The sequence below is a fragment of the Blennius ocellaris genome (genome assembly GCF_963422515.1).
Source record: "Blennius ocellaris genome assembly, chromosome: 14".
In the NCBI taxonomy this organism is placed as follows: domain Eukaryota; kingdom Metazoa; phylum Chordata; class Actinopteri; order Blenniiformes; family Blenniidae; genus Blennius; species Blennius ocellaris.
Genome location: NC_137663.1, coordinates 13,601,940 through 13,621,372, shown reverse-complemented (window position 1 = coordinate 13,621,372; position 19,433 = coordinate 13,601,940). Strand labels below are relative to the sequence as shown.

At 41.3% G+C, this 19,433-nt stretch overlaps 4 protein-coding genes across 5 annotated transcripts; 2 read left to right on the top strand and 2 right to left on the bottom strand.

Moving 5' to 3' along the window:
- Positions 1–295: 295 nt before the first annotated feature.
- On the bottom strand, positions 296–4,769 carry mis18a (MIS18 kinetochore protein A; the record flags this gene model as incomplete). Its single annotated transcript, XM_080508977.1, has 5 exons — positions 296–376; positions 2,559–2,661; positions 2,850–2,972; positions 3,574–3,640; positions 4,532–4,769. The coding sequence occupies 5 exons, from the start codon at positions 4,767–4,769 to the stop codon at positions 296–298; spliced, it is 612 nt and encodes a 203-aa protein (XP_080365103.1).
- A 917-nt stretch (positions 4,770–5,686) lies between these two features.
- haus1 (HAUS augmin-like complex, subunit 1) lies at positions 5,687–8,182 on the top strand (the record flags this gene model as incomplete). The annotated part of the gene is made up of 9 exons (XM_080508251.1): positions 5,687–5,707; positions 5,792–5,966; positions 6,386–6,521; positions 6,617–6,751; positions 6,894–7,017; positions 7,578–7,643; positions 7,751–7,822; positions 7,935–7,982; positions 8,076–8,182. The coding sequence occupies 9 exons, from the start codon at positions 5,687–5,689 to the stop codon at positions 8,115–8,117; spliced, it is 819 nt and encodes a 272-aa protein (XP_080364377.1). The 3' UTR covers positions 8,118–8,182.
- Positions 8,183–10,376: 2,194 nt separating this feature from the next.
- eva1c (eva-1 homolog C (C. elegans)) lies at positions 10,377–16,785 on the top strand. 2 transcript variants are annotated; one of them, XM_080509386.1, is made up of 9 exons: positions 10,377–10,702; positions 11,811–11,864; positions 12,469–12,662; positions 12,872–12,995; positions 13,130–13,288; positions 14,081–14,224; positions 14,818–14,895; positions 14,977–15,078; positions 15,686–16,784. In XM_080509386.1, the coding sequence occupies exons 1-9, from the start codon at positions 10,594–10,596 to the stop codon at positions 16,045–16,047; spliced, it is 1,326 nt and encodes a 441-aa protein (XP_080365512.1). In that variant the 5' UTR covers positions 10,377–10,593; the 3' UTR covers positions 16,048–16,784. The 2 variants fall into 2 exon arrangements, with proteins under 2 accessions (XP_080365512.1, XP_080365513.1); XM_080509387.1 differs by lacking the exon at positions 11,811–11,864 and having other exon boundaries at positions 15,686–16,785.
- A 53-nt stretch (positions 16,786–16,838) lies between these two features.
- On the bottom strand, positions 16,839–19,359 carry cfap298 (cilia and flagella associated protein 298). Its single transcript, XM_080509444.1, has 8 exons — positions 19,252–19,359; positions 18,873–19,034; positions 18,294–18,461; positions 18,023–18,090; positions 17,787–17,945; positions 17,468–17,599; positions 17,291–17,386; positions 16,839–17,221 (listed from the first exon to the last, which is right to left on the bottom strand). The coding sequence occupies exons 2-8, from the start codon at positions 19,009–19,011 to the stop codon at positions 17,111–17,113; spliced, it is 873 nt and encodes a 290-aa protein (XP_080365570.1). The 5' UTR covers positions 19,012–19,034; positions 19,252–19,359; the 3' UTR covers positions 16,839–17,110.
- Between the last annotated feature and the right edge of the window lie 74 nt (positions 19,360–19,433).

Below are 19,433 nucleotides of genomic sequence, written 5' to 3'. Positions count from 1 at the left end.
CGCAGGAGCCGCGCTGGCAACATGATTGATTACAAGTGCCGGCGCTCTTTGTTTCACCATTGGTAATCAGGACAAAGCAGAGTGGAAGCTGTGCGCGTGCGTATGCGTGTGTATTAACCACAAGGTGAAGGTAGGACAACCGACTTCACTGAAGGAATGAGGTCATGGTGGAAATTTGGAAAAAGGGCCATAAATGTAAAACGAGATGTAGATGTGGAAGTGAAGAAGGTGAACATTTCATCCCCACATGTGGAGCCTGGACAGATCTGCCCCCCCCCCATAACGCCAGGCACTGTTACCCCTCGACACATCCCCCGTTGAGGCCCGCGTTGATCTCTTCCAACCTCTGCGCCATGGTCACGACCAGGATTTTCATCTGGGGACGAAAGAGAGGGTCAAACGAGAGAGGAAGGGAAAAGTGAGCGGGGGGGTGACGTGAAGATGAACGACCGAGGCACAACGGCGGAGCGGGGAGCGGCGGGGAAGAGAGGGAAGGAGAAAATGGACAGGTGGGGAAATGAGGGGATCAGCGGGGAAGAAGAGTGAGGGGAGGAGGAGTAAAGATAATTGGAAAAGGGAGACGGTGAGGGCGAGTGAGGGACCGTGGTCAGGGATGGATAGGTATGGCTATGGGTGGGGGTGGGGCAAGAAAGGGTGGGGTGGGTAAGGACGGGTCAACGAGTGTGCCAGATTAAAAACCCAAACAAGTGTCTACAAGTCAGACAGACAGACAGAATACATTAAGGGTGGCAGCAGAGATGAAGGGCATCATCATCATCATCATCATCAGATACAGTACAACTGAGGACAAAGACTTTACCGAAAACATTCCAGACACTGCTGACACAATGAATTTGAGACGAGTATGAAAAATAAATTAGCTTCTATTCATCCTTTTCTTCTGATTAGGTAAATTAATTGTCTCACTTTTGAAACGAGACAAAATTCATTTAAATTTACTATCCATCAAAATACCGAACAGTAATTAATTAAAGCAATAAAAAGAAGAAATGTCTCATTCTAGGCACAATAATTACCATTCAACACAAGCTGCCCCACAATAACCTCGTCTAAAGAAAAACAACTCCACCTTAAACCTGCCACATTCAGATAAACTGTTTTTTGATACTTGTTGCTACGGAAACGTGAAGGCCACCAAAAGACATTGAATTTCGACAGTGAAATGAGCCTTGAATGGATGAGATGCAGCATTCAGAAAGCAAATATTTTACATTCAATGTTGTTGTGTGGACGAAATTGAAAACCAAACTCGTGTAGATTAATGCCAGCGGTGATGTGAAATCAGAAAGCTTGAGATCTTTAGAATCCTGTTAGACTGCAAGGACACTGAATAGAGGCTATAAACCACCTAAAATTAATGCAGTCGGCCACAATCAGATTAATCTTCATCCTATTGGGAGAGGCCCTACACAGTCAAAGACAAGGTGGATTTAGTGACTAACCTATATATTAATTAAAAGCAGTGTAAGAGAAGCCTTTCATTCAATTGTCCTCATGTAAATCTGCATTTGCTTGACACTGTACCAGCATGTTTAAACACGTATAGTATAAAACCAGAGGTGATGTCTGATAAACCTTCGGGTAATATATATTTAAAATGTGACAACGATAAAGTATAGTATTTTTTTTCTTCTTGCTTCAGAAGCCAGACATAGCTCGATTAATATTTACTGCTGCTAAAACAACACTTCTCGACTAAGTGCCTGAACAAAACACTGAAGCTGCAGCCAAGACAAACAGAATGTGATGCATAGGTCAAACCATCGTCACAAAGAAAGCTGCAATGATGAAAACATGTTTTTCCTGTAACAAAGATTCCTCAACATGCTTGCCATCACATCTATTGTCCCTGGTGCAAGAGTGAGGCAGGGCTGGCAGGTACTCCTGCACGCTGTCGCCACCTACTGGACAATTGGGGGTGGTTTGGGGTATTTTCTTCAAACAAAGGGTGATTAAGAAGAACTTCACAAATCACTGCAGTACATCAAGGAAAAAGGTGGCTAAGAACACTCAGAATAACAGTGTTGGTTTAAAAAAAAAAAAGTGTATAAATAGAGACAATTGGAAAAAACAGATTTAGATCTGAACAGTGACGCATGGAGACAATGTCTTTATTTCCCTCGGCTGTACAATAAATTAAAGATTGGCGTATTTGCAGGAGGTGACACAAACAGATGAGGTAATGTCTGTGACAACAGTGAGAGTTTCCCAGAACAGAGCTGATCTCACCCCTGCTACAACCTGCGCATTGATAATGAATGATGAATCGTTCCTAAAAGACACCAGTGTGATTCAAACGCCACGACATACACGTTGGATCCCTTATTTTATAAATGATTGATTCTTTTGCTTTTGGTAAGTGAAAAAAAGAAAAGAACGCAAGAAAGAAAGTTGAAGATCAATGTGAAATATAGAAACTGCCACATTTAGCTAAAATCTGCAGGGCAGATGATCTGTTGAGTTCATGAACGGCACATTTCATTCACAGAAAAAAGCACATAAGAGCAAACAAAGAAAAGGAGCAGCAGTAATTTTACCTCTGACAGCTGTTGTTCTACAACGTCGAGGTACTCCAACGTGGCTGGCTGCTCTTTGGGGCCCTCTGCTGCCAACGTCTTGCTTGCAGAGCCCAGCACATAACTGGAATTAATTCACAGAAAGAGGCTTGATGGACAGAGCGTGGAGCGAAAGCATGCACAGCATGAGTTGGATTGGAGGACAGCCGACCTATTTACATTTGCTCTAGGACGACTTCAATGTTAGAACAAAATCTCCAACCTATTGCATGTGTCTTGACACATTTTCTACTCAAAATACCGTGAATATACCTGTCGATCTCGGCAACGTTGAAACAGAACGTGAACCTCTTGTAGTCCAGCTTCCGTGGGGTGGACGTGTAAACCATGCCAAGCACATTCCCGCAGCCTCGACAGAAGAGATCAACAATCAGGCTGCCAAGGGTAGGAAAAAAAAACAACAATCAGAATAAGACATTTTTACCACGTCAAGAAGGTCATTAGTAAATTCTTATAATCTGGTCTCACACGAGATAAGTGTAGTAGCTGAGATGTGGCATATGCATCTCATACTGGGATTAGAAAATTAGATTAATCCATATAATTTCATTCTGATGCTGACAGGATTCGGCATGCATAACTTATAATCTATCAGAAGGCACATATTTGTAGTGATTGTAGTCAGTGGCCTCCAGGACTCCCATGCACAGTCACAGTATTTATGAACTGATACAAAAATAATGGAAAAAGACAAAGAAGCACACTAATTGCACATTTTTAACAATTCAACAGCAATAAAATGAATATATGCCCAAATCTGGATGTAATTATAGTCATTTGAGAGATAAATAAAACCCTGGATTAAATCTTATTCATCCAAGTAACCAAGATAGTCTTTAAATTCTGATCAAACCATTACTGCAGGCATTACTTCTTCGATATTTAAATTTAAATCAATTGTAAGTTATTACTGGATGAACATAGATGACACTGTTGTACTGATCAGATTTTTTTTTCCTTCAGGAAAGAAACTTACCAGGAACTTCGTTTGCCTTCTTCATGCAGACGACTTTCCTCTCCGATCAAAACGTTGTCAGTGACTCCTACGAGCAAAACATCGCAAGAACATCAGTCACACAGCAACAGTTGAATTAAGAAGTTTTAAAACAATGGCAGGCAAAATAACTCAGAATTTGAATACAATGGAAAAGGTTTACAAGGTTTTTGTATAATTCATTGACATTTTTTATTTTTTTTTACAGTGAAAGTAATTCCCACTCAGTATCAGTCTGTATTTGTGCCGCGGAGAATGCATTTTAATGTCACAGTGTATCTTCTTACACCCTTTAAAGCCGGGTGACACATTCACTTTAGTTCAGGGGACACATACAGTCCTCATAAACAACAATAACAATAAACAACAATAAAAGCTATGAACCAGGGATTAATTTTCGAAAGGAGATCCTCTCTGCTATAGGATCTTCTTTTTAGATTTGAGAAAAAGCTTGTATGATCACTGCATCCAGCACGTTATGGGAGGTTGTGGCCAAGAGTTTAGAGAAGCGGAAGTTGGCAGGTTCAAATCCCACAGCAGACAACATCCTAGAAACTGGATGGGGAAATATAGAAAAGTGAATTTCGTTCAGGGGATTAATAAAGAACGATTAGTTTAGTGTTCACAAAGTCTGACAGTATGCATTTGGTGTCAATATCATTTCATTTGTTTGCAGAACAGTCTCATTATGCTGTTATGTCTAAAAATAATTTGAGAACCTGAGTGGACAAAGTAAAATACTTCACTTTGAGTAAAATATTTCAGTGAATAACTTTTAAAAACTTTACAATATAATATGGTTGGAAGGACGTGACACACATGCTCTAAAACGTGTAAAGGTTTCAAAATACTGATGAAACTAATATGACAATTTATATTTCTGGTATTGAAATACGACAAAACTTAAAATTCCGTTTATCTGGTACAGCAGTTCTCTCACGCTTGAGTCTGATCTGGTTCAGACTGTCTTCACTTCCATCCCAGGAAAGCGAGTCTCCCACAGGCAGTCTGCACTTCCCGCAGATGAAGACCACCGGGCCATCTTCCTCCTCCTCCTCCTCCTCTGCTGTATCCCGGAAAAGCATTTCTTTGACGATAGTCGAGTTCATAGAGGACTTTTCAAATGTTATGTTATTGCCTTTCTGCTCAATCTTCGTGAACTTTTGTTTGGTCGCCATTTCGGCAGCATTCATTCAAGTGGCGGGTGAACTCCGGTGGAGTGACGTATGGCGGAAATACAAGATGGTCATAACTATGTACTTCCGCCTTCGTCTTTTATTTTACTAATACTTTCACAAGATGGAATTAGCCACTGGTACGTCTATGTGAATTCGTTTTTTTTTAGTCCATCAATGAAAACAGAGTTGTATTTTTGCAAAAGAGAAACAACAACAAAAAATAACCTTGCTGCTGGAACTCATTGAAATGAAATTGGTTGTATGGTCGTAAATGGTCCCAAAAACAAAACCCCAGTTTGATATAAAAATTAAAAAACAGGAGATAGTATTAAATTATTCATATTAACGAAAACTGAGTCCACATACATACATGATCTCCTGAACTCCATACTTTGAGCACTAATGCATTATGCCCTGTTATCTCTTGTAATCTAACTAATACTGTGCACTTCCCAGTGATAACTGCAGATCACGTCTTCTTTATTATTTTTATCTTTTGCCATGCCATTTAAACATTGATTGGAGCTCATTTTTGGTCGACTTCTGCCTCGGGGCTGCTTCACGCAGACCAACCGTTCCAGTTTGGGACTGAACCATCTATAGTTGAGTATCATCTCTGTATGCAAGCAACCCGTCTTTTTTTTCTTTAAACGATTTTTAAAAAGCAAATGTGTTTGAAAAAATATATCAAATCATCACCTAATCTAAGAGATGTTCACAAATTAAAATTCCATTTCCAATTTAGGTTTAAGAAAGTTGTTGTTTTTTTCCAAACGACCTCTCATTGGTTGAGACCCCGGAAGTTCCCTAGCGATTCTGCGAAGCGCGAAAATTGTGTTTATCTTGAATTTCTGGGGCAGATATTGTAAAACGAAAACTTTTCAGCCCTTACTTTTGAATGCTTCACTTTCTCCGCCATGTGTGAAAAGACTGAAAAGGTAAGGTTCATCGTTGTTGTCACCATCAGTGCTTCGTGTTGCGGCGGTCGTGTTTGCAGCCTCCTGTTTCACGTGGCTCCGCAGGTAAACAGCTGGCTCGGCGCAGTGTTTGGAGAAGATTCAGTGCCACAGTTTGAAATCAACACACGGACAGTGGACATCCTGTACCAGCTGATGCGGAGCAGTGAAGCCCGCTGCAGGGACACCGCTCTTCTCATAGAAGACTGCAAACAGAAAGCAGCAGAATATCAGGCTGAGGGTGAGTGAACTGATCTAATGAAACCAGCTCTTATTTCAAATTGGGTGAAAAGGTGGTCAATCAGAGTGCTTACCAGCCATCAGGTTGGAATTTTGTTCCAAGACACTTCAACCTGCGGTTATACAGAGATAAGAAAACCGGCCACTCAACCACATGAGCCAACTTTGTAGATACAAGAATAGAAACGACTGGCACAAATCAAAAAGTTCCCATTTTTAGGTCACACTTTGTTATACGTCTAAAACTTGTGTTATCACGTTGTTACATGTTTGGTCTTTGTTTAGAGATAGTTTCAGACCTCAGTACTCACACCATAAGTTCACTAATCATGTTTCCAGCTTAGGCAAAGGTTAAACGAATAGATGTTTATCAATTGGCACCACAAAGTGTTCAAAGAGGGTTCATTCTTCTCTCTCCAGGTAATCATCTCCAGGATGTTCTTCAACAAAGTATGGACCTGTCTCCTGCCATCCTCTCCGGTCCTGCTACACGGTACTTGTCAGCTTTAGTGGAGAGTGCTGTGGTGCTTGGAGTGAGAGACACATCACTGAGCAGGTACACTCTCCGTTTCTTCTATTACTACTTGTATAGATTATTTTCTAACCAATCTCACAAAACAGGACTATTGTGGATCTTTATGTCTTGTTCAGCTACTTGCCCGCTGTCAACAACCTAACCAGCGAACTCCTGGAAGCAGAGAAGGCAAACAGGAACCAAGAGCGAGAACTCAAGACGATGAAAAAGAAAATTGAGGCTACCTTGATACAGCGACACAACTTAAAAGCGTAAGAACACTCGGGTTGACACGATCCTACTATTTAACTGTGAACAATGTTCTCCCTTTTTATACCTCGACAGGAGGCGAAATCTTACTATCAAAACATCGGTAAATGTTGCTACATCTGTAATATTTCTTTTTTTTGCCAGGGATCTTAAAAAAACAATCAAACTTCAGGCAGAGGAGAAGGCTAAAACAGATCAGAGGCTGCTCAACATGGACTTTGTCAGAGGGAAGACTAAAGAGCTGAGTATCAGACAAAAGACATTAGAGGTATGTTATACGTGATGATGCTATATGTCTTTTTTTAAAGCTTTGCACAGAGGTGGCGATAATTATACAATAAAGTTAGTGTTTCAGCTGAGCATGAAACCAGTCATTATTAAACATATGCAGTTTTTAAAATGTTCTTTGTGAATATCTATATTTAAAGAGGGATCGTGTTGCTTGTAGTAAAACAGAACCAATATATTACCTATTACTGGCTAAAGAGTGCATATATCAGTCACCAGTTATAGTGAAGCAGATGCAAACAATCAATATTAAATTCCAAAATGATTAACATTGTCACTGGGGAGAAATATTTAAAAAATGGGGGGGGGGGAGGGACTCGTGCACACAATGCCAGTTGAAGTTTTTTGGGTTTTTTTTTGCAGTATTGCCAGCTTGGCTTTGTTTAGTAAAACACTGTATAATGTTACTGCCTCTGGTTTAGAGAAATGTTGCAGTCGACGCCCTCGCTGTCATTGTCAGAAGAGATCTTAAAAAAAACAGATCTCAAAAACATCCCTGGCCCTGTTCGTCTGGTTCATCTTGTTCATTTAATCCCGCAGGCTCAGCTCGCATCCCTGAACATGGACGACTCTCTTACCCATGAAGCAATAGTGCAGCTCTCTGAGGTGCTGTATTTCTACCCACATGTTCCTCTCATCACCCTGAAAATCCAAGTGATTCACCGTCTTCTATCAGGGTTTGAAAGGTGTCCTCTTCATTTATTTCTCTTCAGGAAGTGACTGCCCTTCAAGGTGAAATGATCCCTTTGAAACAGAAGCTGGAGTCGTACATGGATCTTAGCCCGGTATGTGACGGACTTTTCAAAGAAATGGTGGAATCATATTTAGAACATGAGGAAATGATGTTGGTCACTGAATCTGCTTTAATTTATTTTTTTTTTTCCCAAACCAAATTAGAACCCATCTCTCGCTCAGGTGAAGATAGAAGAGGGAAAAAGAAAACTGGTGAGTCTCTAAATGGTTAAATCAACAATGAAATATATTTGGTTGCTAACTGGCTATTACATTTTGTATATTCTTTTCCCTTCTTGCTTACAGAATGCTCTTGATTTACAATTTCATGCTGATTTAAATAAATGAAGATGTAAACGTGTTACCGGCAGTGGTGTCATCTGTAAATCTCCTGTTTGAAATATAATAAAAATACTCTCACTTTCCATTAATTTGATGGATTTTATTGCTTTTTTTTTTTTTTTTAATCATGTTTTAGCAGCTATTGTGTCCTGTGCTGAGTTTGGCCCTTTTTTTTCATGGCCCTATAGCTTTCTCCTTCTTGCTACAGCCTTTAATTCCCTAACCTCAGCACGTCTTCACCTAGAAATGTCATGCTTTTTATTATAGGAACTCAATTTTATTCCCACAAACATGACGGCGAACCCTAATCCCAGTCACTCAGTTGGTTGGATCTACCCTGGCTTCCTCTTCCTATTTGCACCAAACATTGTTCACACTAATCAAGTGTTTTGTTTCAACTGTCTGGGATTATTTGCAAGATATTTCAAAACAAGATGGCGTGCGAGTGGCTTGTTGATTGAGTTTGCTTGCCAGATGCTGTATTGATTGTTCTTCAATCTGCACAGACGGGTGGCAACGGATACAAGAAACCAACAAAATGCATAAAAGATGGAATATTAAACGTTAAAACAGTCAAGACATAAAAATAACATCTCAACCTGAGTGAAAAAACAGGAAGTGAATCAGCCTGCCTGATATGCAATGGTTACTTGTTCTCTTAGCTTCCTATTTGGGAAAAAAAAAAACCCTGGTCTGATGATGTGAATGAGCAAACAGCTGGAGATCAAGGCCACGATGACCTTTGGTAACAAATCAGAAAACAGTTGAGTCTCGCAGCAGCATTTTTTTTTTTAACTAACTGTAATCTAAGCAGTGAATTAATCTCTTGTCATGAAAACTGAATACGATCTCAAACGGATACTGAAACCATGGTTGCTTATTTCTATTGAAAGAAAAACTCATAAAGTTTGTGTCAGTACTTTAGTCAGAATTTTCAACATTTGTAGAAGTGTTCATACCCATACACATGCAACTCATCTTTCCCTGAGAGACACTTTTGGGTTGTTTTTTTTTTTACTGCTTTTGTACGCATGTTTAAATTACATGTTAAAGACAAGGTGCAGGAAACAGTTATGAGTCTGACAACTGAATTCCACAGGCTTTGGAGGGATAACAGCACATGAAAGCGGGTTTTTGCAGCCACTCCCTGAGCGTCTCAACCTAAAGCCCGGAGAATGGAAGCGACTTTCCGAGTTTGTATGCAAAATATCACCCCTGCTGTTGCTCCCCCTCGCTACAAATCCTTCCCCCTGGAGCTGAGCGTGGAGACCCCAGTGGTCTCTTGTCAGTCTGGCTGTTGTAGGTCTGACATGGAGATTGAGCGGTTACCATGGAGTGGGTCATGGATGTGGGCTTAGGGGCAATTTACCCACTAGGCCCCTGGCTTTCACTGAAACACACCTCAGCTGGGGTATCGATGGTTTCTGAAAAGAAACAGAACCAAAGTGTCAGTTAAAGTTACAATTTCGGTGCTGCATCTGTATTTATTTATATTTAGAATATATGAAGTGTTACCCAAATAATAAGTTGTGCTTATTGACATGGTTTAAAAAAAAAACTATGTTAATTTCGATTAGATCTTATCAATTACACATGGAAATATTCGGTCATCACAACAGCTCCACATTCAAGATAGACTATGTAAGTTGTGTTGACACGCACACAGGAGACCCCAGATGAAAGATACACATGATAGCAGTAATATTGACAGTATTAGAAAAGAAAAAAAGTCAGAATTGTTATTGTGCTGGACATATGGGCCTAAATACACCCAATGATCACGAACGAATACAAATACTTGTGTAGTCCAAGTTCACACAGAACAATATGGTCACAAATTTGAGGGAAAAAACAAACAAACATAAGAGCAGAAAACGAAATAATGAAAAAGTTTGAGGAAGTGAAGAGAATGAAGGCACTTTGCCATGATCCAAAAGGTAAACATGTGTCTCATGGAGGGAGAAAAAAAAAGTGAAAGCCCCTCTCTCTCTTTCTCTCTCTCTCTTTCAGTGCGTCACACCTCTGTCTTTACCCTCTTTTTTTCCCCTTTTAAAATAGTTTAATGTGCCACGCCCACATCATGATTCCCCCTCAGCTGTTACTGGAAGTCCTCTTCAGTTTCCACATGCGACCGGTTCACTAATCAAAGTGTGATTTCTCTCTCTCTCTCTCTCTCTCTCTCTCTCTCTCTCTCTCTCTCTCTCTCTCTCTCTCTCTCTCTCTCTCTCTCTCTCTCTCTCTCGGATTATTCACGTCGTCTGTCAGATTTGGAGCAACTTGTTGCGCAGCTGCTATTTTCGAGCCCCCCCTCTGAGGTCAAGACACGTTTCTGTGCCGGAGGACGGATCAGATGGATGAAACGGTGCCGTTTTCCCCCGTTTCTGTGCGCGTAACCTGCGAGGACATGGAATTGACGGTGTTTACAATCTGCACGAGCGGATCCGTGGAGTCCTTATTAATATGATCGCAGTTTCGTGGGATCATGAGCTGGACGCGTCCCGGTCACGGTGTGGACTGGAGCGCCAGCAGCCTCTTCTACCTGACTTTACTCCTGTGGACCAGACGCGTGAATGGACTGGCTGACTTCTCAAGTAAGGTGGTGCAGAACAGGTGGAGGAAGGAGAGGGAAATAAGGAGAGAGACCAAGAACCTCAATACAAACAGTTATAGTTGCTGTAGACTAATAATAGTAACATGAAGGCACACGGGGCCATGGAGAAAGTGTGTACTCCAGTACGCACAGATTATATTTGTGGTGTATTCAAAATCTATCTGACCTTTTGCACAGGCACAGTGAGAAGTTTCTGGGGTGTTCAAATATTAATGACATCACTTCTGCATCGATCTACTATGGAGCTTTGTCCAACTCAGGGTTGCAGGATGCTGCAGCCAATCCCGATCATAATTTAAAATACAAATGTCTGGTTTGTAGGAACCAGAGTACATAGGAAATAAAGTTACACATATATGAGGAAAACATGCAAACTCCACATGATCTGCCAACATCTACCCTACTATACATTTCTTCACAAACGTTATTCCATCATTTTGCTGGCTTTATGGTCCTTAATGGTGAATATTTATTTGTTGTGTGAATGGGTTTCCCAACAGGGAAATGGGACTTTCCCAAATGGTAATTTGTCAAATTCCCAAGCCGCATTTGTCTTTTGCGTGCACTCTATTTATGTTTTAGTTCTTTTGCATGATCAGTGAGATAAAAAAAAACATGTTTACACGGGGGTTAAAGAAGATTATGTTAACTTACATTGTAACTACTGTATATATGAGCAATAGGTGTTCCTCATTCCTGTATGGTTTTAACATGTCCCTGCCTCAATCCACATGGACGTAATGAGGTACTCATAACATTGTATAGAGCTTCATGATGACACCTATCATTCTCCTTCAAAAAATGTTTGTGAATCCCTGTTTGTTATACTGTGTTCATTGAGTAAATCAGAAGTGGGAAAGTTTCCACTTCAAACTGTGAAAAACCAATGAGAACACTGTCGACTACAAACTTTCCCGTCAGGAAAGTGTGAATATTCTCAGAGCTCGTTTATGGTTCGCCAGCTACCCCAATACCAGTATTTTTCTATGTGGAGAAGTAATCTCTCTTGATAATACTCACTTTGGGAATAATATTTCACCCGAGTGACTGCTTATCTTAGTAATATTACATTTGTCATTTATCTGCAGATTTTCTTGGATCAAGTGAACGCTCCCAACTGGTAATTGGGACTTTCCCAAATGGTAACTTTATGAGTTCACAGTTGCATGAATGCACCAATGTTGTACACATGTGGCTTTGCAAATGAAATGGTCTCATATATTGTTACAGTAAAACCAATCTCGCTTAACCTTTTTTCTGTTCTGTTATAGAGAAATAGTAATGTTATTGTTTTTACACAAGCATGTACAACATATAATGAGATCTTCATTTAAAAGTAGTTTAGTTTAATGGTTCACCTGAACTATTTGCATCAGTTCATATTTTTTCTGTTAAGTACATTTAGGATAATGTAAACACATCACATTTCTATATTGAGCATGTTTACAACACTGTCCCACAAAGCTTTAGTTGAATGTCAGCTGATGGATTTATCTCACCAGGAAAGAGTGCAGGCCACATTATGACAACACCAACCTGCCAAAAAGCCTAATCTGCAGAGACTGATGCCGTAATTCCAATAGCAAAAAAATATCATAATATTGCTGCACTGGAAGGTATTATCCTCACCTTGTCATTCAGTCAAAAAAAACCTCCCAAAAAAACAGTGTTCATAAATTTGGTGTGCGACTTTAAGAAACGTCGAAAACCTCATGTGCCTAACAGTTGGCCGGCGTTGCGTTCCAGACTACCTGTCCAGGATCATCACCAGCCACTCCGCTCACGCGTGTGACGGACAGCCTCTGCGTCTTCACTGCCCGCGCCACTCCACCATCTCCATCCAGTCGGCTTTCTATGGGAGCGGCGAGGTCCGCCTGTGCCGAGCAGACCAGACCCCCGAAGCTGTGAACCGCAGCTGTTCGGCGTTTACAGCTCTACAGGTGCATTTTATGTTTGGCACACGGCACCGTTCACTCTCGCCCGGTCGGGGGTCAATGCGCGGGGTGTTGGCCAGCTTTATTGGAGAGGATTCGTCCTGTCGTGTGGTTGAGTTCTATGATCAACGCACAGTTCAGGACAAGCTGTTGAAAGGTCATCTGGATTTATGTAGACTTGTCTCACATCTCGTCTGGTTGTGTTTATTGTGCAGAAGCTGCTGTCGGAGTGTCAGAGCCACAGAGACTGTCAGCTGCCTGTCAATCACCTGCTGTTTGGGAAGGACCCTTGCCCCGGGACCACCAAATACCTCCATGTGCATTACAAGTGTAAACCCAGTGAGTTCAGCGGCTCAAGTCTCACTTCTTCCAGATGCACATGGAACAACTCTACAGCTCCGCTCAAAACAACACATTTCCCACCATCAGCAGACGCTCCAGCTCTTTATTCTCACTATTTTCCCCTCACTCAGCTGAGCACAGGAAACACGTGGTATGTGAAGGAGAGACCATGATCCTGCGCTGCAAGCCCCCCAGGGTGCTGAACATATACGCAGCTGTCTACGGGAGAAGTCTTGGTCAGACTGACACCTGCCCCGCACGCTCCCCAAGACCAAGACCACCCCCGTTCGGTGAGCTGACCTGAGGTTTTATTGCAATCGACTATTGCTTCCTCCCAGACAACAACCAGAAAAGAAAATGGAATGATAAATTAACAAAATGTGTATGTTTCACTAAATTAGTGAAACAGCACATTTATTCTGTAACAGTTTGACGTTGATCAAGGTCTCTAAAAATTACATGTTGAAATGGGAATTATCCAGCATCAGTTTTATTTCCAGTTTCTGATGATGATTTTGCACAACTTCAAATATATATATAAAAAAAAACAAATGTATTTTTTATATCAATTTTTGTTCTCCACCAGAGGCTGAATTAAAAACCTGGTTTAGCTTGTTATCTGACATTACAATACAAGAGCTGCTATGTTTCACTGTTTTATGTGAATCACTTTTCAAGCACATCTCTTGCTTCTGAAGGAAGTCATTACCTTGATTAGCTGCAGCTGCGGTTTTAACGAACTAAATGTGTTACAGCACAGTCGATTCAGTTTTCTGTATTTGTATTTTGGTAGTAACATGTCTTACCCAAATCAGACTACATGCACACATAGTAAATACCATTTAGAGCAAGGACTTGCAAATGTCTTCAGCATGAAGCCTGCAGGTGTAACTGAGTATATGTACCACAAGGACTGGAAAGGGGATGCATGAACTGCCATTTAGCTTTGCCAATAATAAAAAAAAAAAAAAAAAAACCTGCTTTCAAAATGGTTTTACTCTGGTTAAATTATCACAAAATTTCACACACACACAGTGTTTCTCATTGACTGAGTGAGCTATTCTCTGCGCTGCTCCCCGCAGAGTGTCTGAACCACGAGGCCGTACACTCGGTGTCCGAGTCCTGCTACAGCAGGCAGAAATGTGCTGTTGCTGTCGGCAACCAGACCTTCAGGGACCCCTGCTTTCCAGGAACAAGGAAGTACCTCAGCGTGGTCTATTCCTGCGGTAGGACTCTTTCTGCTCCCTCATTCACAATCACAAGCCAGAGGTTTTTAAACCAGGAAGAGAATCACACGATGTTATGGATTAGTCACGTCATGTGTGTTTTTGTTTTGGCCTCACTCATTAAGCGGCAGTTCGTCCGTTTGAACATTTTCAACTTCCTACTGTGTATTCTTATCTGTTGATCCCAGCCATCAAAGGTTCTTATCTTATCGTGCTCAAAAGCGCAGTAGCTATAGAAATCCAGCCTGTTGGCTAATATCTGGGAATTTGAAACAACATCCTGCTTGATTTCCTGCGATTGGCACAAATGCCAGTGAGGTCAACTTGTGACATTGTTCGTGGATCATAATTTCATTTTATGACTCCAGCCTGCTGTTGAAAGACTTATTTAGAGGTTCTATTAAATGATGTGTGTTGACCTTGTCGGCATCACAGAAAGAAAACTGCACAAAAAGTATTCATAATATGAAAGTGTCCTTCCATTGAGACTCAAGTTTGGGTGTGGTAGGCAACGTGCTGTAAGTGATCTAATATAGAGTCACAAAGTTCTCTCACAGCAGTATACAAAGGCCTATCTGTCCTCTTTCCAACAGTACCGCTGGCTTTACTGAAGGAGGCAGACCCGGAGATATTAAGCTCTACCACATCACCTACTGTGCGAACAGAAAAAGGTATCAGGATCTCGCCATCTGCTGCATTTTCAGACTTTAGTCATCTTATCTCTGCATCATGCTGGTAATTTTTTCTCACAGCTTCTCCCACAGACGAGGGACCTTTTTCAAAAGGGTCACGCAGGCCAGACAGCTCTGGAGCCATGATGAGCGACTCTCTCCTAACCTATGCCTACATTAAAGGTAGACTTTATTCACGGGTATTTTAATGTTCCCCCTAAGGGACTATGTTATTATCTTACTATGTTACATTTCTTCCAAACGTCACACAGGTCACACAATTAATGATTGAATAGTTGACACGTTGATGTTTTTCTGTGAAGGATTTCTATCATTTTAAGGAAATTATTCAACCAAAAGAGACAAAATACATAAATACATAGCCTGTGTGTTTTAGCAGTTTGCTTTGGCAAAACCACATTTCTTACATGGAATCAGTGAACCTGAGGGATTATATTTGAAAACATGAAAACATCTGGAAGGTTAAAGCACCATTTTTAATTTACACTTGAGTATTTTACACGAAGAAATAACCCCAAATACATTGTTAACATGTAAATATTCAGTTGTATATTTGTAGAACGTTGCAACATTACGCATCATCTTTTACAGCCACACACACTCATATTCAGGCAAATTCTACAGTTACTAATTAACCTCAAATGCTTTAAAATGTGGTAAAATTGTAAATGAATTTCACTTATGTAGTGCCTTTTAGCTCTGGGGTTATAAATGTACACATTTTTTGTATGTGAGGGTCTTTTAACTCTACGGTGTGTTCCCCACACAGAGCACCCAGAAATGGCAGCGCTGCTCTTTACCTGCAGTGTGTGTGTCGGTCTCCTCCTCACCCTGCTGGCTGTTTCTGTGCGGGTGACCTGCAGGGGGCGACAGCTTCTCTCACCCAGACCTGGAGGCCAGACTGCTCACTGTCAGGAGGAGGACGATGATGAGGACGAGGAAGATGATGAGGAGGAGGATGAGGGAACTGAAAGCTCCTTAATTTCTGCAGCAGAAAGAAAAGCGACATTTGGATGGGAGGAAGTGACTTATGTGAGCGAGGCGGCCGAGCGAGCGGAGAGGATCGAACGCAGAGAGATGATCATACAGGAGATTCGAATGAACGCCTTTCTGAACGGCAGCTCGTGTTGAATACATCTCATACCACTCTGCTCCCTCAGGATTTTCAGAGCAGTAAAATCTGATATTAAATATTTTCATACTGTAAAGAAGTGTGTTGTTTTCCCGTTTTCGTTAAAGCATCCCTGTCATCACAGGACTCAGAACCACAAGGATGCAAAAAATGCTAAAAATGTTTTAAATGCTGTATATAGTCACATGATATGAAGCTAAGATTTCAGGCTGAAACGAAATCACACTCAAAGCTCATGGATCCTACTTTACTCGATATGTCATCAAATATTTGAGATACAAGCCAAAGAATTTTGTCAGCTGAGACACAGATCTATAGAACTGCATCAGAGGTAGTTCAAATTGGCTGCCATAAATACCATGTATACCATAAAGCTTATGATGCAGCTTTTAAGTTTCATATCTGAACGTAAATCTCCCTTTGAGGTCACACAGTTCTTGTCGGATACTATTCTGTAAAGGCAGTATCCTTCAAGCTACTCGTGTCTCTTTAAGCGCAGCCTGCAGTTTTTACACAACTCAAACCTCTAGCGTGTGGATTACTCATGCTGAACTTTACGTCTTCCCCATCCCTTCTGGATTAACCTTCCTACTGAGTCAACTTCCTGCCTCACAGCAGCTCTGCCTGCCAGAGGCCTGTGAGACTCTTAACTGGAGACAAAGAGAGGAAAGGTGCAGCATCCTTGTCCCTGCTCTCCCACAAGTCCAACAGCATTTCAGGATTAGTGTATAAACAACTTGTCTGTACAACAAAGGTCAGCTTCACATGTTTTCTTCTCCACTTTATTTTTGCTCACACAGTTTAAAATAAAAAAAAATGAAATCGGCTGTTGAATAAAAACATCAATGTTTGCACGGACAAGGTTCACTAGGACGTCCATGTTTCTGGTTATATTCAGATGTCTTCTTCATAGTTTCTTTTAAATTATTGCATCGAATGAACATCTCTCTTCGGGAATTCCAAAAACATCAAAAGGCAACTGTAGTTTGTTATTGGTTGGTTTTTCCACAGAGCAGGCAAAGGCAGCAGTTCAGAGGAGATATTGGGAGAGTTAAATAGTCTTTATCTCGGTCCCCATTTGATATTGGTAAGACCATGGAACTGTCTTTTCAGGGCCTGTCGGTCGGACCACTCCGAGTCCAGGTGACTGTCATCGTCGGCCTCATCCAGTTTCTGAAAGGAACAGAAAACTATAAAATGCGCTCAGGACAGATTAGAGAGTAACGTTTTTGCACTCCTCACCTTGAGCTCCTCTTGCCTCCTGTAGTAATGCTGCATCATGTGTTTCTGCTGCTCATCGGTGACCAGAGGCTCTCGTGCTGGCGCTCCCTGTCCCTTCTGGGGTGAACAGCAACCCAGGGCACAACAATGAATACACGTTGCCTGCCAAACTCAAATGTGGCTACAGTAACTCTTTACCTTTTGAATTTTGACGACAAGCTTTGTCTTTTCATTTTTGCCAATGTAGTCTTGCAGTTTTTTACCCCTTTGCATTTCTTTGCCAGCCCACCATAGCTGGCATTCGTCCTCTGCGATCACCTGCAGAGACGCCTGTTGCATGGTGATAAATAGAGAAGCGGACAAAAGTACAAGGATTAAGTAGACGGTGATGATACCCGTGCCCTGATGTTCATATATAAGAAAAAGAAAAAAAATTAAGAAGTGACCTTTTCAGTGATCTTTTTGAAAAACAATGGAAGTAGAAAATGTTTGACTGAAGCAGGAACAGCTGTTTCACCTGTGTTTTTGAAAGGTCCTCGTTCCCCTCAAACTCCATTCTGATTGGGTCATAAGGAGGCAGCTCCATGGGGTAAACAATCATAACTGCACCCCTGAGCTGATCCAGGGCATCCTTTATCATCTCCATGGTGACACAAATATTAGCTTGGGCTTGTTTCTGTGAGACAATAAGGATTCTATCAAACTGGTAAACAAAGCATGTAGTGGTGGTGTACTATTTATACAAACACTCACTTTGGAAATTACCGTCTTAGCTTCCTCTACAGTTCTCATCAACACCTCGTTCATTTTCTCATTGGGTGCTATGAGAAAGGAAGGAGATCCAAACAATTTACAATACATCATCAAGCAAATGATTAATACACTGAAGAGAGTGGTTATTACTCTCGAATTACTACAAGAAGACAATTCTGCAATCTAAAATCATGTTTGCTAGTGATTCTAAACTGTCAATAGCCACTTCAATCACACCTGTAATAGTTTGAAGGCCGGAAAAAACTCTCACCATGTCCATTCCTCCTCCCAATCTCATCCTTCCTAAAAACGGATCCTCCGCTAGGCATGCACTTGTCCTCCCATTCATCCCTGAGTTTCAGCTCCTGGATCTGCTCCTCGGTCAGGCCCTGCATGTTGGGAGGCAGAGTGATGCCGTGGTCTGCAAGCTCTGGGATTTCTAAAGAGGGGAGGAAAGCAAGCCTCTGTCATTATATATTTTCAGTTTAGAGTCATACACAATGTGGGTTATGTATTCAGTCAATGTTGGATTAAATCTGGTTACGCAAGCAAAAACTCAATACCTAAAATGATAACTATGATGGAGCTAGATCTTTCAACTTTAAGAACACAATTAGAAACCACTGGCATCTTATTGTTGGGTATAACCCTACACTTAAACAGAAATAAGACCTTTCTTTAAATTACGTTTGTCATCATCACTGCAAAACTGAGCAATTCAATTAGGAATCCAATGAAAATAGTTTCTCTAACAGGCTGCAGAGATTGATAACTTGGCAACAAGCAGGTGTGCATTTACAGTGATCTTGTAATTGAAACACACCAAACATAATTTAGATTATAATCCCACCTGAACAGATTCGCTCTACTTTCAGTTTCCCGTTGTAAATGGCTGTGATATGATGGATCACCGCCTCCAGAGGAGCGTCCGCGGTGGTGTTGAAGAGAAACTGGCTCTCCTCGCCACGTTTCACGTGCAGCTGCACCATCCTGTGTCAAAACTCCCGTTTATCTCCAAAAAAAAGAGACATTCAAGCATGAACGTTAGTAACTGAGCAACCTCTCTGCAGCAAAGGGTCGCCGGACAAACAGAGTAACCATGGCAACAGCCAAACTGGACGCTTCCAGAAAACACTGAGTTAGCATTAGCAATTAGCTCTCTGTGTGTTTATGTTGACTCCACCAGCTATGAAACAATTTTAGACGCAGTAGTTGATTGCGAGACTCACCTGTGCAGTAAATTTGGCTTTGTACTCGGGTTTAGAATAAAGCTGTCGGTTGTTCCGCAAGCACTTCGTGAACCATGACTTTCTCCTTCTTCTTTTGTTGTGATCAAGAGACGCAACCAGCACAAAGCGCAATACCGCCACCTATTGAGGAAGTTTGTACTATACAGGTAAGTGGACAGCAG

Bases quoted from the DNA above. Each gene is read 5' to 3' on its own strand.
- eva1c (XM_080509386.1), top strand. From the start codon at position 10,594: ATGAGCTGGACGCGTCCCGGTCACGGTGTGGACTGGAGCGCCAGCAGC. The intron at 13,289-14,080 runs GTGAGCTGACCT...TGCTCCCCGCAG, and splicing joins ACCAAGACCACCCCCGTTCG to AGTGTCTGAACCACGAGGCC. The intron at 15,079-15,685 runs GTAGACTTTATT...TTCCCCACACAG, and splicing joins AACCTATGCCTACATTAAAG to AGCACCCAGAAATGGCAGCG.
- cfap298 (XM_080509444.1), bottom strand. From the start codon at position 19,011: ATGGTGCAGCTGCACGTGAAACGTGGCGAGGAGAGCCAGTTTCTCTTC. The intron at 17,387-17,467 runs GTAAAGAGTTAC...TGTTCACCCCAG, and splicing joins TTGTCGTCAAAATTCAAAAG to AAGGGACAGGGAGCGCCAGC. The intron at 17,222-17,290 runs GTGAGGAGTGCA...TGTTCCTTTCAG, and splicing joins GGAGGCAAGAGGAGCTCAAG to AAACTGGATGAGGCCGACGA.